Source organism: Penaeus vannamei, chromosome 19 (assembly GCF_042767895.1).
Source record: "Penaeus vannamei isolate JL-2024 chromosome 19, ASM4276789v1, whole genome shotgun sequence".
NCBI lineage: Eukaryota > Metazoa > Arthropoda > Malacostraca > Decapoda > Penaeidae > Penaeus > Penaeus vannamei.
Genome location: NC_091567.1, coordinates 737,241 through 757,240, shown reverse-complemented (window position 1 = coordinate 757,240; position 20,000 = coordinate 737,241). Strand labels below are relative to the sequence as shown.

The following is a 20,000-nucleotide window of genomic DNA, read 5'->3' as shown; positions in this document are numbered from 1 at the left end:
CACATGCAGATGAAGGAATGAGGGAAGGAATGGATGGATAGATGATGAACTGATGGATGAACTGATGGATGAACTGATGGATGAAGGAAGGAAGGAAGGAAGGAAGGAAGGAAGGAAGGAATGGTTGAATGAATGAGGTAATGGATGGATAAATGAAGGAATGGGTGAATGAATAAGTGAAGAAAGGAAGGAATCAATGAATAAAGAAATGGATAAATAAATGAAAGAATGAAGGAAGGAAGATTGGAATGAATGAATGAATAAATAATTGAAGGAAGGAATGGATGAAATAATGGATGAATGAAGGAATAAAGTCAATAAATCAACAAACCTATCAACCATTCTATCTATCTATCTATCTATCTATCTATCTATCTATCTATCTATCTATCTATCTATCTATCTATCTATCTATCTATCTATCTATCTATCTATCTATCTATCTATCTATCTATCTATCTATCTATCTATCTATCTATCTATCTATCTATCTATCTATCTATCTATCTATCTATCTATCTACCTACCTACCTACCAGCCTATCAATTCTTTCCAATCTATCTACCTACCCATACGTAAAATAAAAGTGACGACACACATTAATAAATGAATAACACATTTTTAAAAAATAATAAAAAGTTGTAGCGATAAAGATAAATTGATAAAAAAAATAAAAATAATAAAAAATAATAATTCATAACTTGGAAAAAATATAATAAAAAGTTGTAGCGATAAAAATAAATTGATAAAAAAAATCAAAAATAATTCATCATTTGGAAAAAAAAAGTCACTTTAATCAAATGACAAAATACAAAATCGATTTTTTTCACTCACCTGTTTATGCATTTCCACGTTTAAGCCGTATGACATCTCGTAGTACTGGAAGAAAAGGAAGAGAAGAAAAACATTAATAATTTGTGGAATTGGAAGAAAGGAAGAGAAGATAAAACATTAATAATTTGTGGAACTGGAAGAAAGGAAGAGAAGATAAAACATTAATAATTTGTGGAACTGGAAGAAAAGGAAGAGAAGTTAAAATCCAAAAAAAAACATCCTCACGAATTTCAGGGGAAGAGAAGAAAACCGTTAATAATTGGTGGGAGAGTTAAAATTCAAAAAAGAAAATAAAAGCTTCAACTGTATTTTGTAGTTGTTTTTCTTATTCCTTGTGTGTCTTTGTTTATATTTCCTTGTTTGAAGTTTATTTGTTTGTCTTTTTTTTTCTTGATTGTGGTGTCATAGCAAAATATTTCGCATCACCAACACCAATAATACACAAATGTTTACCTACACCCCACCCCACCCACCACATTACCCCCAAACACCTCGTTAACCCCCCCCCCCACCTTCCCATCCCTTCCACTAACCCAAACCAAAAACCATCACCCCTCCCTACCCCCACCCCCACACCCCCACCCCACTCCACCGTTCCGTAATTACATATGACCAAGGGAAATTATCACCAATGGTCCGAGTAAGAAAGAAAGAAAGAGAGAAAGATAGGAAGGAAGAGAAAGAAAAAGAAATAAAAGAATGAAAGAAAAAAGAAAAAGAAAGAAGGAAAAGAAATGGAAACAATGAAAGAAAGAAAGAAAGAAAAGGCGAGAGACAAAAAAACAAGATAAAAAAAATAAATAAATAAAAAAAATCCGGTCATCAAAAACAATCTAAAACGGAAACAAACACCCTCTACACCCCATCCATCAAAAAAGGGGAACAAAAACAGAGAAAGAAAAAAATAAATAAACACATAAAAACAAAGACCTGCCATGAACGCCATCCAAAACCAACCCCATTTTACGTTCATCTTCACATGACCCACAAAAAAAAACGTAAAAAAAAAAGAACAATAAACAATAATAAGAAAAAGAAAATGGCTAATATAAACACACCCTCATACAAACAGCTTCATTAACAGCCGTCAATCAAATGCAAGACGAAAGGAAGCAACGAATTATAGACACACAAAACAAGATGAGTCATGTCGCCAGTACAAAGACCCCCCCCCCCACCGCCCCCCGCCCCCTCCGCCCCCCGCCCCCCACTCCCCGGTCAAAGAAAAAAAAAAAAGGAAAAAAAAAAAGTGTACAAAGTGTGACACAGTACATGAGATCACGCCATGTTTCGTGTTCGTTATTCACGCGTCGATTTCGCTCTCTCTATCTCTTCCAGTTCCCTTTCTTTCTCACTTCCTATTTCCCCTCTTTCTCCCCTCCACTTCTCTTTCTTACTCCCTTCCCCTTCTCTTTCTTTCTCCCCTCCCCTTCTCTTTCCTTCTCCTTTCCTATTCCATCTTTCTCCCCTCCTATTCCCTCTTTCTCCCTTCTTTTCCCTCCTTCTTTCTCCCTCCCCCTTTTTCTCCCTTCCTATTCCCTCTTTCTCCTCCTTCCAATTCTTTCTCCCTCCTATTCTCTTTCCCCCTCTTATTCCCTTTCCTCTCCTCCCTCCCTCCCCATTCCTCCCCTCCCCTCCCCTTTCCCCTCCCCTCTTTCCCCCTTTCCCATTCCCCTCTTAACCCCTAAATCAAGACCAAGGGGCGGGGCGGCAACACGCTCATTAACCCCGACCTGACGCAACTATGTCGGCAAACTACACTCTAATTACCTGCCATAATATGTAATCTAGCCGTGCCGTCACCCAGCGCGCGCACGCACGCACGCACGCACGCACTCCCTCGCTCGTTGTCTCCTTATCTCGCCTCTCCCCTCCTTTATCCTATCCTATCCTATCCTATCCTATTCTCTCCTATCCTATCCTATCCTATTCTCTCCTATCCTATCCTATCCTATTCTCTCCTATCCTATCCTATACTATACTATACTATACTATACTATCCTCTCCTCTCCTCTCCTCCCCTCTATCCTATCCTATCCTATCCTCTCCTATCCTCTCCTCTCCTCTCCTATTCTCTCCTATCCTCTCCTGCCTTCCTTTCCTTGACTTTTCATTCTCTGGCCTTGCTGTTTCCCATTTTTATTTACCGTCTTCTTTGCCTTGTCTTCCGCGGCCTTGCGTGGTCTGGCTTCACTTCACTATCCTATTCTCTTCTTTTCTTTCCTTTCCTCCTCTCCCTTCCCCTCCTCTTCCCTTCCCCCTCCCTTCCCCCTTCCCCTTCCCTTCCCCATCCCTCCTCTCCCCTCCCCTCTTCCTCCCCTCCCTTCCTTCCCTCCCATCCCCTCCCTTTCCCTCCCCATCCCCTTCCCCCTCCCCATCCCTTCCCTTCCCTCCCCCTCTCCTTTTCCTTCCCCTCCCCCTTCCTTTTCCTTCCTCTTCCTCACCCCTTCCCCTTCCTCAGAATACCAACGCTATACCATTAAATCCTAAGCGTTCCGTCAACCTCCTTGTGTGCCCTTGTCTGTCACCAAACGCCCTCGCTCTCTCTGTGTATTCAACAGGGTGTAGCATGGAGAAAAGATCGCAATATAATATGCAGATCGCGACCAGTATTTTTCTGGTCAACGGTAGGGTGGGAAGTGGAGAGGGATGAAAAGGAAAGGAAGAGGGAGAGCGAAAGAACAATAGTGAGGGTTAGCGAGAGAGGGAGAGGGAGAGAGACAATGACAGAGAGAGAAGGAGAAGGTGAGGGAAATAAGCGGGGAGAGGGAGAGAGGGAGAGAGGGAGAGAGGGAGGGAGGGAGGGAGGGAGGGAGGGAGGGAGAGAGAGAGAGAGAGAGAGAGAGAGAGAGAGAGAGAGAGAGAGAGAGAGAGAGAGAGAGAGAGAGAGAGAGAGAGAGGGAGAGAGAGAGGGAGAGAGAGAGAGAGAGAGAGAGAGAGAGAGAGAGAGAGAGAGAGAGAGAGAGAGAGAGAGAGAGAGAGAGAGAGAGAGAGAGAGAGAGAGAGAGAGAGGAGAGGGAGAGAGAGAGAGAGAGAGAGAGAGAGAGAGAGAGAGAGAGAGAGAGAGAGAGAGAGAGAGAGAGAGAGAGAGAGAGAGAGAGAGAGAGAGAGAGAGAAAGAAAGAGAGAGAGAGAGAGAGAGAGAGAGAGAGAGAGAGAGAGAGAGAGAGAGAGAGAGAGAGAGAGAGAGAGAGAGAGAGAGAGAGATCTGTGAAAAAGACGGAGAATCAGAAAAAGAAAGACAGTTGATTGTGAAAGGACGGGAAGGAAAGGGAGGTGGGGAGGGGAGGGGAGGGGAGAGTAGGGGAGGGAGGAGGAGGGAATCCAGCAAGCACCCAAATTAATTAACATCACGTCCCATTATCCATTCAGGGGGGGGGGGGGATGCGACACAGCAGACCCAACAGCACCACAGCATTGGCAGTGCTGTGATTGGCCTGATAATCTTAACAGCTATTTCTTTCCTTCTTTATCTTCCATTCTTTACATTTATACATTTTTTTCCAATCTTATCTTATCTTCTATCCATCATTTTCTTTCCTATCTCATTCTCTTTCTTACATTATATCCCTAAATTCTTATAATCTTCTATCCTCATTTATTTTTTTCTATTTTCTACTCTTTCTTTCTGTTCTTGTTCGTCTCCAATCCTTTATTATTTCAAAATCTTTTTAGTCTGTCTTTTCATCTATTTTTTCTATATTTTTCTCTTTTTTTCTTCATGATTTATGGGCTTTAACATGCACAAGTAGGTTTAATACAGAGATAACAGCTGAACATGCTAGACATACACATAAATACCTATATCTATATCCATCCATCTATATTCATATTCATCTGTGAAATTTTCCCCATAAATAATTACATACAAGTGTTCGAGTAAAGGTATGTACATGGATGGGTACATGTACGTTTTCGCTTATGTGTGTGTGTGTGTGTGTGTGTGTGTGTGTGTGTGTGTGTGTGTGTGTGTGTGTGTGTGTGTGTGTGTGTGTGTGTGTGTGTGAGTGTGTGTGAGTGTGTGAGTGTGTGTGTGTGTGTGTGTGTATGTATATATGTATATATGTATGTATGTATGTATGTATATATGTATGTATGTATATATGTATGTATGTATATATGTATGTATGTATATATGTATGTATGCATGTATGTAAGCATGAATGTACGTATAAATGTGCATTAGGAGTAAACATTCAGAAAAGACTTACCATGACATAATGCCTCTGCATCTCTGACTTCTCTTGCACCAATTTGTCGGCTTCCAATTTGATACTGCAAAGAGAGAGAGAAAAAAAACAATTAGATCAATCAAAACAATAAAACAAATCAAGACAGAATTTCCAACACCGTACGACATCAGTATTATAAAAATAAAAAACAACAACATCAGTATTATAAAAAAAATAAAAATAAGAAAAGGACGAGAAAGGTTATTATTCGTCACATTTCACAAAAGCCTTCCATTTTTTTTTTCTTTCTTTTTTTTATCTCAAGTAATCGGCTTTATCGGCCGCTGCGCTCTCTGGTTAATCATTCCCTGTCGTGTATGACCTGTTATCGCAAACTGATAAGGTCTTATCGCTGAGTGGATCTCGGGGCGTTTTATGAGCCTTGAGACCTAATCTTACCCTCCCCCTCCCCCTCCCCTCGCCTCCCCTCCCCGCCTTCCCTCCCCCTCCCTCCTCCCCTCGCCTCCCTTCCCTCCTCTCCTCCCCTCGCCTCCCTCCCCTCCTCTCCCTCTCCCTCCTCCCCCCCTCACCTCACCCTCCCCTCGCCTCCCTTCCCTCCTCTCCTCCCCTCGCCTCCTCTTCCTCCTCCTCCCCTCCCCTCGTCTCCCTTCCCTTCTTCCTCCTTCCCTCCTCTCCCTCCCCACTCCTCTCCTCCCTCCCTCTCTCCCCTCTCCCCCCCTCCTCCCCCTCCCCTCGTCTCGCCTCCCCTTCTCTCCTCCCCTCCCCTAGACCCCACCCCCACCCCTCCTCCTCGTCTCTCGAGTGTTTGTCCAGGTTATCCGTGTTATGTGTGAGCTTTCGAGAGGTTTATGTGCACTTTCTCATAAACATACATACTTACTTATTTCCTTACATACATACATACATAGGCCTACATACATACATAAATACATACATAGGCCTACATACATACATAAATACATACATAGGCTTGCATACATAAATACATACATACGTACATAGGTCTATATACATACATATACATGTTCATATACACGTGCAACACATACCTACATACAGACATACGCACATACAGATATGCACACGGTCCCACGCATACATACACACGTACACCCTTCCATGAGCCACCCACGCCTCAACAGGTACCCGCAATCACCCCACTCCTCTCCCTCCCCCCTCCCTTCCTCCCCCACTCCCCCTCCACCTCCCTCCTCACCCTCCCTCGCTCCTCACCCCACCCATATCACCCTCCGCTCCTTCCATACCCCCTCCCCTCTCTCTCCAAAGGAACATTATGGCTCCCTCCTCACCCCCCACCCACTCACGCCTACAACTCCACTCCAAACCCACCCCTTACCACCTCACGCCCACAACCCACACCACTCCCCTCACGCCCACAACCCACCCACACCCCTCACGCACCACAACCTACCCACTTCTCATGCTCATAACCCCCTCATTCCCCACTGCCCCCTTCGCCCTCCAGAGACCGCCCCAGAAGTAACGACCTCTCGGACGCCGGAGCAGCATTATCCGGTAATCTCAACCGGCAGAAATGGCAGTCTCCGTGATGGCTAAATAACACGGCTGCGATGGCGGAGGAAGCATCCGTTATTTGCATTGTAAAGGCCCACTTCCGAAGCGGCGGGCGGGCAATTTGAGGCGGATGTCGGGGGGCTAGGGGGGGTCGGGGAGGTCGGGGGGGGGGAAGTCGGGGAGTCGGGAGGGTCGAGGGGAGAGTAGAGAGGTCTAGGGGGGGGGGAGTTGGGGTAGGGGGAGGGGTCCCAAAAGTCGGGAGGTGGAGGTGGGGGGGTTAAACGGGGTTGGGTGACCGCAGCGAGAGAGACAGCCACAGACAGACATAGAGAGATAGACACAAAGACAGGAGGTAACGACATACTGACAGACATAAATAAGCAGAGAGGTAAACATATATAGACAAAGACAAACAGAGAGAGAGAGAGAGAGAGAGAGAGAGAGAGAGAGAGAGAGAGAGAGAGAGAGAGGAAGAGAGAGAGAGAGAGAGAGAGAAAGAAAGAAAGAAAGAAAGAAAGAAAGAAAGAAAGAAAGAAAGAAAGAAAGAGAAAGAGAGAAAGAGAGAAATAAATAAAGAAAGAAAGAAAGAAAGAAAGAGAAAGAGAAAGAGAGAAAGAGAGAAAGAGAGGAAGAGACAGGGACAAACAGACAGAGACAGAGACAGAGAGAGGAAGAAGGCATGGCGTGTGTATCGATAATGTTAGTATTTCGAGCCGTAAATAATAATGACCATAAAACGCGATAATACTCATAAAACTGAAATAATAACAGCTTTCATCACTCCCCCCCCCACCCCCCACGTCCGGGAAATTGGGGAGGGGAGGGGAGGGGAGGGGGGAGGGGAGGATGAGAGGAGAGGGAGGGGGTTAGGGGGAGAGGAGATAAGAAGAAAAGAGAGGAGAGAAGAGGAGAGGGACGGGAGGGTTAGGGAGGAAGGAAAGGAGGAAAGGAGAGAAAGGAGGGAGGGAATAAGTGAGAGAGGAGAGGTGGAAGGGAGAGAAAGGGATGGTACGAAGGTAAGAAAGACACGCGGTAGAGAGGAGTTAGGGAGGGATGGAGTTAAGAAGGGAAAGAGGAAAGGAGAAAAGGAGGGAAGGAGGGAAGGAGGGAAGGAGTTAAGGAGGGATGGAGTTAAGAAGGGAAGGAGGAAAGGAGGAAAGGAGGAAAGGAGGGAAGGAGGGAAGGGGGGAAGGAGGGAGAATGTCATTTCGCACTATTGTCCATTCCGAGTATTCCACCTTCTTATTTCTCCCTTTTACAACCGCCCAATTTGCGGTCGGCTAATGGCGCCCACTTCGATTTCACACATACAGCATATAATAAAGATTATTTTGTAATCCACTTTATTCTCTCTCTCTCTCTCTCTCTCTCTCTCTCTCTCTCTCTCTCTCTCTCTCTCTCTCTCTCTCTCTCTCTCTCTCTCTCTCTCTCTCTCTGTCTACTCTGCCTGTCTGCTCTGTCTGAGTCTGTCTCTCTCTCTCTCTTTGATAGTGAGATTCCCCTAGTCCCATGACGTGCAACAAAGACTGTTTTATTAACTCAATTATCTGTTATTATTCCGACCGGGCGAAAAGAAAACGAAACACGATCATCGAGACTGAAGTTTAATGAAGAAAACGGGAAATCCACAGCTGGCCCGGCGAACGATGGTGTAAAAGGAAGGAAGGAAGGAAGGAAGGAAGGAGGGAAGGAAGGAAGGAAGGAGGGAAGGAAGGAAGGAAGGAGGGAAGGAAGGAAGGAGGGAAGGATGGAGGGAAGGAGGGAGACAGGCAGACAGGAGAGGGAGAGAGGGAGGGAAGAAAGGAGGGCAAAAGGGAACGAGGGAGGAAGGGAAGAAAGGAAAGTAGAAGGGATCGAGGGAGGGAGGAAGGGCGTGAGAAAAGGGATGAAAAAGAATAGCGGAAAAAAAAACATTAGCCGGGAGACAGAAGAGGAAAAAGAACTCAGGTTAAAAACAAGAAAGGCAGAGAAGCGGAGAACAAAGCAGAAGAGGATAAAGAGAGTGGGGCACGAGTAAGAAGATAAAAGAGAGTAAGAGAAGAGAAGATAAAAAGAGTAAGAAACGAGAAGATAAAGAGAGTATGAGAAGAGAAGAGGATAAAAAGAATAGAATAGAAAAGAGGATAAAGAGAGTAGGAAAACAGAAGAGGATAAAGAAATTAGAAGAGAAGGAGAAAGAAAAAAAGAGAGAGGAGAGCAGAAGAGAAGAGAAGAGGATAAAGAGAGTAGAAGAAAATTGCATAAAGGGAGTAGAAGAGAAGGAGAAAGAAAAAAAGAGAAGAGACAAACCCCCGAGAGCACGTTCCATAAACTCCACAGGATGCAGAGCCAGACGAAAGGGTTGCAAAATGCATTTAATTTTACCTAATTTATCGACGGACAAACACGACCGTTGTTGGCGATTATTGTGACATGTAACGGGGAGAGGGGAGGGGGAGGGAGGAGTGGGAAGAAGGAGGGGTGAGGAGAGGGGGGGGGAAGAAGGAGCAGGGAGATGGGAGAGGGGGAGTAGAGGGAGGAAGACTGAGGGAGAGTGGAGGGGGAGGGGAATGAGGGGCAGGGATAGGGGAGAGAGGGAGAAGGGGGAGTAGAGGGAGGGAGGAGTGAGAGGGAGGAGGGGAAGAAGAGCTTGATATAAGAGTGTAAGAAGAGGGATAGGGGAAGAGGGAAAGAAAGGAGAAGGGGGGGGGAGGGGACAGGAGAGCGAAGAGGGAGTATAGCCGCGCTCACCATAACAAATGTTGCATACTAACTATGACTGCAACATTTTAAAATAGCTGCAGCATTGTCTGAGAGGCTCGAAGCACAGAGATTTCCCAAAACCCTTTTTATTCTACCCGAGTTTCGAAAAAAAAAGGAAAAAGAAAAAAAAAATATGGGGAGGGGGTTATGGGAATCCGCTTGTTCCACAGACCTCTCTCTTTATCCCACACGTAACCAATTATCCGGCAGCCCGTCCTCGCAACTCATAATCCGTGAATTCAAATTGCCGGAAAATTGACGCTTCTCTTCCACACTCGCTCTCGCATGCTCGTCCAGAATTTGCTTTTGTTTCTTTTTCTATATGTCTGTCTGTCTGTCTGTCTGTCTGTCTGTCTGTCTCTGCATTTCCGGATCTGGATCTGTCTGTCTTTCTGTCTTTGCCTTTGTGTCTTGTCTGCCTCTGTCTCTGTATCTATCTGTCTGTCTGCTTCTGTGTCTCTCTCCCTCCATCCCTCTCTTCCCCCTCTCCTTCTCCCTCTCCCACACTCTCACCCTCAATCCAACACCTCGTCACCTCATCTTCACTCCCCCCTCCACCTTACCTCCTTCTCCCCTCCCTCCCCTTTCCCCAACTCCTTCCCTGCTGCAGCCAGGCGAAAGGACGGAGGAGTGGGGAGGAGGAGGGAGGGGATGGGGAGGAGGGAGGGAGGGAGTGGGGAGGAGGGAGGGAGTGGGGAGGAGGTACAGGGGCTGCGTGCGGACTGTGTGTGTTGATCTCCGGGTCAGCAAATTAGTTAGTTCAACATTAGCTCAGCTATTATCGAAACACATTTCCCCGTTAGCAAGCAAGATCTGTTTGGCCGCCGTGTTGGCTCTTTATGGTGCGAAATGCTGACCTGTGATGGCAGCAAGATGGCGAGAGAGGGAGACAGAGGGGGGGAGAAGGAGAGGTAGACAGAGGGGGAGAAGAGAGGGGAGAGGTAGAAGGAGGGGGAGAAGAGAGAGGGAGGAAGAGGTTGGGAGGAAGGAAGAAGAGAGGAGAGGAGAGGAGAGAGAGAGAAAGGTGACAAGAGAGAAGACGACGACGAAGAAGAAAAAGAGGAGGAGGAGGAGGAGTAGGAAAAGGAGAACGCGGACGAGAAAGAGATAGAGCAAGAAAGAGTAAGAGAAAGAGAGAGAGAGAGAGAGAGAGAGAGAGAGAGAGAGAGAGAGAGAGAGAGCGAGAACGAGACGAGAACGAGACGAGAGAGAGATATAGCGAGAGAGAAAGAAAGAGATAGAGCAAGAAGAGCCAGAGAGAAAGAACGAGACGAGAAAGAGATAGAGCAAGAGCCAGAGAGAAAGAATGAGACGAGGAAGAGAGAGAGAAAGAACGAGACGAGAAAGAGATAGAGCAAGAGCCAGATATAGAGCAAGAGCCAGAGCGAGAGAACCTCCGTCGCGCTATAATAGGTGGCGTAACATTAACTGCAATGCGTACTGCAGCGCAAGATGTATTGCGAGAACACACAGAGATCGGGATGACGGCCGGGGAGGGGCCTCGCCGGGACCCCTTCCTTCCTCCTTCCTCCTTCTTTATCACCTTTCTCTCGGTTCCCCTGCCTCGAGTTTATGCTCTCTCCGCCTCTTCCTTTTCTTCCGCTTCGTTTCATTTATATTGATTTTCTGCATCTTCTTATCCTTCTTTATTTACTCCTTTGTTTTCCTCTTTCACTCTCTTCTTCCATCTCGTTACCTCTTTGTCCTCTTCTTCTTCTTTAACCTTCTTGTTCTTTCTCCTTTCTTTGCCCTCTTTTCCTTTTCCTCCCCTTCTCTTCATCTATATACATTCTTCCTTCACTCTTCATATTATTCCTTTTCCTTCTTTTTTTCCTTCTCCTCCTCCTTCTCCTTCTCTCCTTCCCCTTCTCCTTCTCCTTCTTATTCTTATTCTCCTTCCTCTTCCCCCTTCTCCTCCCTCAGCGTCTTCTATGATTCAGCACCCAACCTCCTAAGAAATGCCAAGACAACATGTTGACTCCTTCGCACACTGCTTTCAACCCCCGCCCCCCCCCCTCTAACCAACCCCCCACGCCCCTGGTCTTACACTCCTTCCTCCCTAGCCCGTACCATCTCAACCCCTCTCCCCTCCCTCCCTTTCTCCCTCCCTTCCCTCCCTTCCCTCCTCATACCCCCAGATCCCTTTAACCCCTTTCTGCCTCCCCCCGCCACTGACTTCCAACACCCACTGTTTCGCCTTTTCCTCCCCCACTCTACCTACCCACCCACCCTCCCTCTCTCCCTCCCTCCCTCCCTATCTCCCCGCCTCCCTGAGAAAAGAAAAGAAAAGAAAAGAAAAATCTCTCTCTCCCTCTTTCTCTACGCCTCCCTGGAAAAAAATAAATAAATAAAAGAAAGAGAAAAGAGAGAGAGAAAACAAAAACAACCTCCCTCCCTCCGTCCGTCCGTCTCCTACCCCTCCTTCCCCTACCCCCTGCCCCCCCAAGAAAAATCCCACTCCCACTCCTCCGTCCCCCTACCTGACTCCTACCCCCCACCGCCCCCCCAAGAAAAAAAATACACATCCAAGACAAAAAACGAAAACTTTGGCCATGAACTCGGCCCCCTCTTTATTTACATTGTAATCTCACAATATGTTCTCCTATTGTGAGCACAAACTTTTCTGCCGCATTAAACTGGAGCTACAAAGTTGCCCCCTCCCCTCCCCCTCCCCCCTCCCTCCTCCCCCTCTCCCCCTTCCCCCTGCCTCTCCTCCTTCTCCCCCTTCCCCCCGCCTCTCCTCCTCTCTCCCCCTTCTCTCCCCGCCTCTCTCTTCCACCACCCCCCACCCACCCCTAAGACCTCTTCCTCCTTTCTCCCTTAATCCTACCCACCCCCTCTTTCCCCCTTTCCCTGCCTCCCGTTCCTTTCTCCTCTTCCTCCTCCCTCCTCCTCCTCCTCCTCCCTCCTCCTCCTCCCTCCTCCTCCCTCCTCCTCCTCCTCCTCCCCTCCTCCTCCTCCTCCTCCTCCTATCTCTCCTTTTCTTCTCCCCCTGCCCCATCCTCTCGACCTCTCTTACTCTTTCTCTCCATCCTTTTCTCCCTCTCCCACTCGTTTTCTTCTTCTTCTCTCTTCTTCTTCTGTTTCTTTGTTTACTACTACTTTTTCATCTCCTCGTCCTTCTTTTTCTCCTTTTTCTTCTTTCTCTTTCTACTTCTCCTTCCTTTTCCTCTTCTTCTTCTTCTTTCCCCTTCCACCCGCTTCCCTCCTTCCCCTTCCCACGGCCCTCCACCTCCTTCCCCCCACCCCCACCCCCCACCCCCCTACCCCTTCCCTAATGCATTGCTATTTGAATAATCTTCAATTGCTTCCGCCGCTGTGTGTGTGTGTGTGTGTGTGTGTGTGTGTGTGTGTGTGTGTGTGTGTGTGTGTGTGTGTGTGTGTGTGTGTGTGTGTGTGTGTGTGTGTGTGTGTGTGTGTGTGTGTGTGTGTGTATGCGCGCTTGAGTGCTTGTGCAAAGACATGCTCATTGCTCCGCCTTGCATTCTTGTGTTTGCTTGCATGTACCTCTTTTCATCTCCAATCCGAAACCAGACGAAGAGGAAATAATCTTAAAAAGTAAAAAAAAAAAAAAGAAAAAAGCATAAATTCTTTAGTCCCCGCTTAACTCACCTAAGAGAAGGGCGAAAGAAAACGGTCTCGGAGACAAAAAAGCGAGAGAAAAAAAGTCAAAGGGACTCCGCAAGCCTCGTTATTGCTTCCGAAGTCAGCGCCGCGCCGCCTCCGAACGCAAGCCACGCCGCCTCCGAACGCAAGCCACACGCGCGGGCACACAGAGACGCAAGGAAATTCATGCTCGCCGAATGCCCTGAGTGGGAAATAAATATTTGTCTGCGCCTTCCGAAAGACCGAAGCGGAATTAGCCGAGCTTTGATGAAAACGGCGCGTTCGTTCGCACACGTGGCGGAGGGCGAGATGCGTACATGCACGTGCATTTTGGCTCACACGCACACGGGGAAAGGTGCACATTGGCTCACACGCACACAGGGAAAGGTGCACATTGGCTCACACGCACACGGGGAAAGGTGCACATTGCCCCTACACTACAGGCAAACGAAGCACGTGGCCCTAATTACACAAGCATGCAGGTACACACACGAGACGCAGATACATGTAGCACACACTCACACACACTCACACACACTCACACACACACACACACACACACACACACACTCGCACTCGCACTCGCACTGCACTCGCACACACACACACACACTCGCACTCGCACTCGACTCTCACTCACACTGGCACTCGCACTCGCTGCACTCACACTCACACAATCACACTCACACACACACACACAAACACACACACACACACACAAAGATACACCCCCCCCCCAACACACACACACTCATCCCACTACACACCCTCACCTCCAACTCACCCCCTCACCCCAAACACCCCCTCACCCCCACCAAACACCCCCTTCCCCCCTCACCACACCTCCAACACACCCCCTTCCCCCCACACCAACACCCCCCCCCCCCTCCACCCCTCACCCCACACACACACACCCCACACCCTCCCACACTTCGCTCTATAAATTGAAATCCTCGCGCCTCCCGGGAGATTGGGGAATTGAAGCCCCAGAGATCCGCCGGGATCCGCGGGGCGTGTTCACAGATCCGTTCATTAGGAAGTGGTCCCCGTGTGCGCCGTGTTATCTCGAGCCCGGGATTAAAGAGGGAGCACCGCCGCAGCTGGAGGAGAGGAGGAGGGGGCGGGAGAGGGGAATGGGGAAGGGAGGAAGGATGGGGAGGGAGAGGAAAGGAGGAGGGTTGGGGAGGGAGAGGGAGAGAGGAAGGAGGGGAGGGGAGGGAGAGAGGGATGGGGGAAGGAGAGGATGGGGGGAGAGAGAAGGGATGGGGGAAGAGAGAAAGAAGGAGAGAAGGGGAGGGAAGGGTGAGGGAGGAGAAAGAAGGAGAGGAGAGAGGGGGGAGATGGGTGGGGGAGAGAAAGAAGAGGAAGGGGGAGGGGAAGGGGTAGAGGGGGAGAGAAAGAAGAGGAAGGGTTGGGGAGGGAAGGAGAGAGATGGGGGAGAGAAAGGGGAGGTGGAATGGGGTGGGAGAGGGAGAGAGAGAAGGTAGGATTGGAGAGAGGGGAGGAGGTGGAGGAGGGAGAGGGAGAGGGAGTCGGGGAGGTGGGATGGGGTAGGAAAAACGATAGGGGAGGAGAGTAGAGGAGGGAGATAAGAAGACTGAGGTTGGGAGGATAAAGAAGATAGGGAGCAGAGGAGAGAAATCGGAGGGGAGGGGAAGAGAGAACAAAAGAGAAAAGGAAGGAAAAGGGATGGGAAAAGGGAAATGGACAAGAGAGGAAGAGGGGGAGAGGGAGAGTGGAAGAAATTAGGAAGGAACATAGCGAGAGGGGGCGAGGGAGAGGGGAGAGAGCGAGATGGGAGAGAGCGAGAGAGGAGAGAGAATGAGGGTGTAAAATATCAGGTATTCGGAGAAGGCAGAGAATTTCGAAGGGGGGGTGGGGTGAGGATGACGGGGGGGAGAGGTGGAGGGGGGGGGTGGCGCACAGGTGAATCGTGGAAATGGTTTTGTGTTTGTTCGTTTGTTTGTTTGTCATCTGACTTCGCTGTCTTTATCCGCATGTTTCCCCTCCTTACATTCGTGTGTGTGCGTGTGTGTCTGTGTGTGTGTGTCTGTGTGTGTGTGTGTGTGTCTGTGTGTGTGTGTGTGTGTGTGTGCTTGTCTGTGTGTGTGTGTGTGTCTGTGTGTGTGTCTGTGTGTGTGTGTGTGTGTGTGTGTGTGTGTGTGTGTGTGTGTGTGTGTGTGTGTGTGTGTGTGTGTGTGTGTGTGTGTGTGTGCGTGCACAGTATGCGCGTCTGTGTGCGTGTGCGTGTTAATGTGCAGTGTGCGTGTGTGTGTGTGTGTGTGTGTGTGTGTGTGTGTGTGTGTGTGTGTGTGCGCGTGCTTGTGTGTGTGTGTGTTTGCTTGTCAGTGTGCGTGTGCGTGCTTGTGCTGTGCTTGTATGCACACTTGTGTCTGTGTGTGCGCGTAAGCTTGTCTGTTTATGTGTGCGTGCTTGTCTGTGCGTGTGTTTGTGTGAGTACGATGCTTGTCTGTGAACTCAAGCGTGTGTTTTCGATGTTTATGCCTGAAATTCCTCCTCCTCCTTCGTGAGAATCTGCGAACTCGAAGCCTCCACGACGGTCTACCCCTCCTCCCCCCACCTTGCCGCCGGTGCTGGCTTGCTGTTGTACTTTAACCAGCCCCTGTGGCTCCTTATCGACACCTTGCTGCCGGTAAGTTAGGCTTAATGTTGCACTTTAACCAAGTCACTCGTGGCCTTTATCGACATTCCCCTGAGCAGCGCACCTCTCTCCCCCCCCATCCCTCCCATCCCTCCCTACCCCCTACCCGCCCCCTTTATCCCCTCCCTCACCCCCCCCCCCCGGCTGCGAAGGTTCAAGGAGAGGTCCCCGTGGCCCTAAATCCTGTCCCGGAGTGGTGGCACGTCAGGGCAAAGAGGGGGGGGGGAGGAGAGGGGAGGGGGCAAAGACGAGAGGGAGAGGAGAGGGGAGAGGGAGTGAAGACGAGAGGGGGAGGAGAGGGGAGAGAGGGGGTGAAGACGAGAGGGAGAGGAGAGGGGAGAGAGAGAGAGAGGGCGAGGAGGGGCGAGAGGAGGTGAAGAAGGCGTGAGGGAGAGGAGAGGAGGGGGAGAGAGAGCAGAGGAGAGGAGGAGAGTGGAGGGGAGGGGGAGGGGGCCAAAGGGGGCACTCGGTGCCCCCAGATAATGTTAACAGATGTTGCCCCTCCCCCCTCACCCTCCGCACGGGCACATTTGCGGATGGCTTGGCAAACTCTCGCGGTTTTCCGTCTGCTCTCTCTCTTTCTCTTTCTCTTTCTCTTTCTCTTTCTCTTTCTCTCTCTCTCTCTCTCTCTCTCTCTCTCTCTCTCTCTCTCTCTCTCATACACACACACACCCACATACGCACACGCACATACACAATCACTCTCTCTCTCTTTCTTTTCTTTTTTTCATTATAAAATCTTCCTTTGGATCAGCACGCCGTCGTCTCCCTCTCTCTCTCTCTCTCTCTCCCCCTCCCTTTCCTCCCTTTCCTCCCTCTCCTCCCTCTCTCCTCCCTCTCTCTCCTCCCTCCTTCCCTCTCCCTCCTCCCTCTCCTCTCCTCTCTCCCTCTCCCTCTCCTCTTCCCTCTCCCTCTCCCTCTCCCTCTCCCTCTCCCTCTCCCTCTCTTAAAATTCCCGCGTCACATCTCGCACACAACGACCGCCTTTTTTTACCTTCTTCTTCCTCTCATTTCTTTTTTCTTTTTTTTCCCCAAGAATCCCGAGAGCATCTCTAATCTCGCGATCTCCGTCTTAAAGAGAAAAGACCTCGACAGGAAGAGGGACACTTTCGCTGCCTCGCCCGGGCTCCGTGGCCGCGAAGGAGGAGGAGGGGGCGAAGGAGGAGTGAGGGAGTTGTGAAGGAGGAAAGGGGGCGAGAGGGCGAAGGAAGGATAGGGTGAAGGAAGGGGGCGAGAGGAGGCGAAGGAGGAGGGGGCGAAGGAGGAGGAGGGGGCGAAGGAGGAGGAGGGGGCGAAGGAGGAGGGGGCGAAGGAGGAGGGGGCGAAGGAGGGGGTTCTCGAGGCTCTACAGCACAACTTTCTTCGTCTCCCGTGAGCGATGGGGTGGGGGTGGGGGGAGGTATCGCTATTTTCGTTTTTTTCGATTTTTTTCGAGTGAGTGTCCGTCGAGAAATCATCACTCCCTCCTCTATTTCTTTTTTATCTTTCTTTCTTTCTTATTTTTCTTACTCTCTTCCCTCTTTCCACCTCCCTTTCATATCTTCCATCTTCCATCTTTCTCTTCTTCTGTCTCTTCCACTCTCTTCACATTCCGTCACTTCCTTCTTACCTTCCATCCACCTCTCCCTCCCTTCCTCTTTCTCCTTTCTTATCCCATCTGACTACGTCTCTCCACCTCTTCCACATTCCCTTCTTCCTAACCTTCCTCTTCTACCTCTCCACCTCTTTCCCCTTCCTCTTCCTCCTCTTTCCTCCTTCCATCCACTTCCGTCTTCCACCTCCTCCACCTTCCTCCGCCGCGTGAGGGTGGCGCAGAAGGAGCAACACCGCCCCACGCGTCATTGCGCTAGACTGCACACCTCTGCGCCAGACAATGAAAGGGGGGGCGGTGTGTGTGTGTGTGTGTGTGTGTGTGTGTGTGTGTGTGTGTGTGTGTGTGTGTGTGTGTGTGTGTGTGTGTGTGTGTGTGTGTGTGTGTGTGTGTGTGTGTGTGTTGTAAGGGCGGTTGGTTTCGCTTTTGTTGTGTATAAGAGGAGGGAGGGGGAGGAGGGAAGGAGGAAAAGAGCGGGGGAAGGAATGAAAGAAAGAAAGAAAGAGAGAAAGACAGGGAAAGAGTGAGAGAAAGAGAGAAAGAAAGAGAGAAAGAGAGAGAAGCACACCCACTACAACCCCCCTGTAAAAAAAAGAGAAAGACGAAGGAGAAAGAGAAAGAGAAAGAGAAAGAAAGAGAAAGAGAAAGAAAAAGAAAGAAAGAAAGAGAAAGAGAGAAGAAGCACACCTGCTACAACCTCTAATGATAAGAAAAGAAAAAGAGAAGAGAAGCCCCGACCCCCCACCCCCCCACCCCCCTAAGGGTGTCGTGCTAGGACAGGCGTGGGTGTTGCAGAAGCCGTGTGCGGGAGAACCGATAACACCCCCCTGTGTCTCCTTAACACTCCCTTGCTCTCCCCTCTCCCCTCCCCTGGGAGACTTTCCCTCTCTCCTGCTCCCCCTCTTCCCTCCCTTTCGCCATGCTTCTTTTACGCCTTCCCCCTCTCTCCCTGCCTCTTCCCTCCCCTCCTGCCTCTCCCTCTTACTTCTCCTCTCTCCCTTACGCCCCTCACCCCCCACAGCACCCCAGCTCCACAGCGGGATCTCTCGCCTAAAACCCCTGATAGGAGCTTTCTGGCTTCTGCTCCCATGCCCTGCCGGGACCTCCCAACCTCCCACCGCCCCCTCCTCCCACACTCCGCCTCCCCGCTCCCTCCTCCCCTCACAACACCCCAGGGGAAGAGTGTGCGGCTGGAAAATTACATGGCGGCCTCCCCCCCCCCCCTCCCGCCCCCACTCCCCCGCTTTCTTCAAGCCTTTCTCTTCTTTGTCCTCTCTCGCTCTCCGCTTTCTCCTTTCGTATAAAAGATATTGAAGACCGAAATTCATGGAGATTCAAGACTCATATGAATGCATACAATACAATGCAAATATACACAAAGACACACATACGTATGCAGGCAAGCATGTACGCAATCGCGCACATTCACACACATGTACACACGTGTACACCCGCACGCACGCACACACACACACTCACACACACACACACACACACACACACACACACACACACACACACACACACAAACAACCACCCCCTCCACATCCAAAACATCACACCCACCTCCACACAACCCCAACTCTCCTCCACCCTTCTCAACCACTACCCACACCTTCACCCCACACACACCCACAAACTCCCACACGCACCACCCCTCCCCCACCACACCTCTCCCACAGGGGCTAATCAGTCCCCCCACAAATCTCCCCTCCTGCCCTTTCCAAACCCCTCCCACAGGCCTGATCAGTCCCCCCCCCCCAACCCCCACTCCCACAATCCCCTTCCCCCTTCCCCCCTTCCAAACCTCTCCCACAGGGGCTTATCAATCCCCCCACCCTCCACCCCCACCCCACCCCCACCCCCACCCCTCGCCCTCCGCCGTCCGCGCCGCCCTCCAAGGAATGCGTTTTTGCCGCGGCGACGATAGCGATCTGCGCCGTTAATGAAGTCGTCGGCGCAGCGGCCGCCCCGACGGAGTGTATTAGCGCCGGGCCTTCCAGTTCAATTTAAATCGCTGAGCGTGTGCGTTCCCAAATTGAGCCTGGCGGAGAGGGGGCGGGAGGAGGGGGAGGGGGAGGGGAGGGGGAGGAGGGGGAGGGGAGGGGGAGGAGGGGGAGGAAGGAAGAAGGGGGAGGGGAGGAGGGAAGAAGGGGGAGGCGGAGGAGGAAGGAAGAAGATGAGGAAATTGGGGAGGAGGAAGGAAGGAAGAGGGCAGGAGAGGAAAGGGGTGGTGAAAGGAGGAGGAAGAGGAGAAGATTGGGGGAGGAAGGAAGAGGGGAGAGGAGAAATGGGTGGTGAAGGAGGAGGAGAAGGAGGAGGAAGGAGAGAAGGAGGAGAGGAGGAGGAAGATAAGAGAGAAGACTAGGTACAAAAGCGTGAGACGAGGAGACAGCACAGAGGGAAAGTGACAAGGAGTTCAGAAGTTTTGAAGGAAGGATAACAGATAAAGAGATCTACCACCACCTTCCTTTCTTCCTTATTATTCCCCTCCCTCCCTCCCTCAAACCACGACAATGAAAAAAAAAAAAAAAACAATCAAGAATACCACCCGCCAAAAAAAATAATAATAATAAAAATAAAAAAGAAATAAATAAAATAATAACAATAATAATAAAAAAATACAAAATCACGCCATCCCCCCCCCCCCGCTTCACCGTCTCCATTCTCAGAACCAAAAGAAACGAATAAAAAAGAGAGAGAAAAAAAATCAGTTTCCGCGTCTCTTTCGTGCCACGAGAAGCCACAGACGGATATCGCAGCATCTTGCCCCGGGACACTCGATGCAGCGGCCCACTCGATACAGCGGATCACTCGATACAGCGGCTCACTCGATA

General features: G+C 49.9%; 1 protein-coding gene across 10 annotated transcripts in view; it reads right to left on the bottom strand.

Moving 5' to 3' along the window:
- Positions 1-20,000, bottom strand: part of LOC138865006 (TLE family member 5-like) — a 122,160-nt gene that overhangs the window by 49,387 nt on the left and 52,773 nt on the right. For all 10 annotated transcript variants that reach the window (XM_070133685.1, XM_070133688.1, XM_070133687.1 and 7 more), the window contains exons 4-5: positions 5,045-5,108; positions 835-879 (exon numbers count right to left, since the gene is read on the bottom strand). In XM_070133685.1, coding sequence (XP_069989786.1) covers positions 835-879; positions 5,045-5,108 — 109 coding nt within the window. The remainder of the gene's footprint in view (positions 1-834; positions 880-5,044; positions 5,109-20,000) is intronic.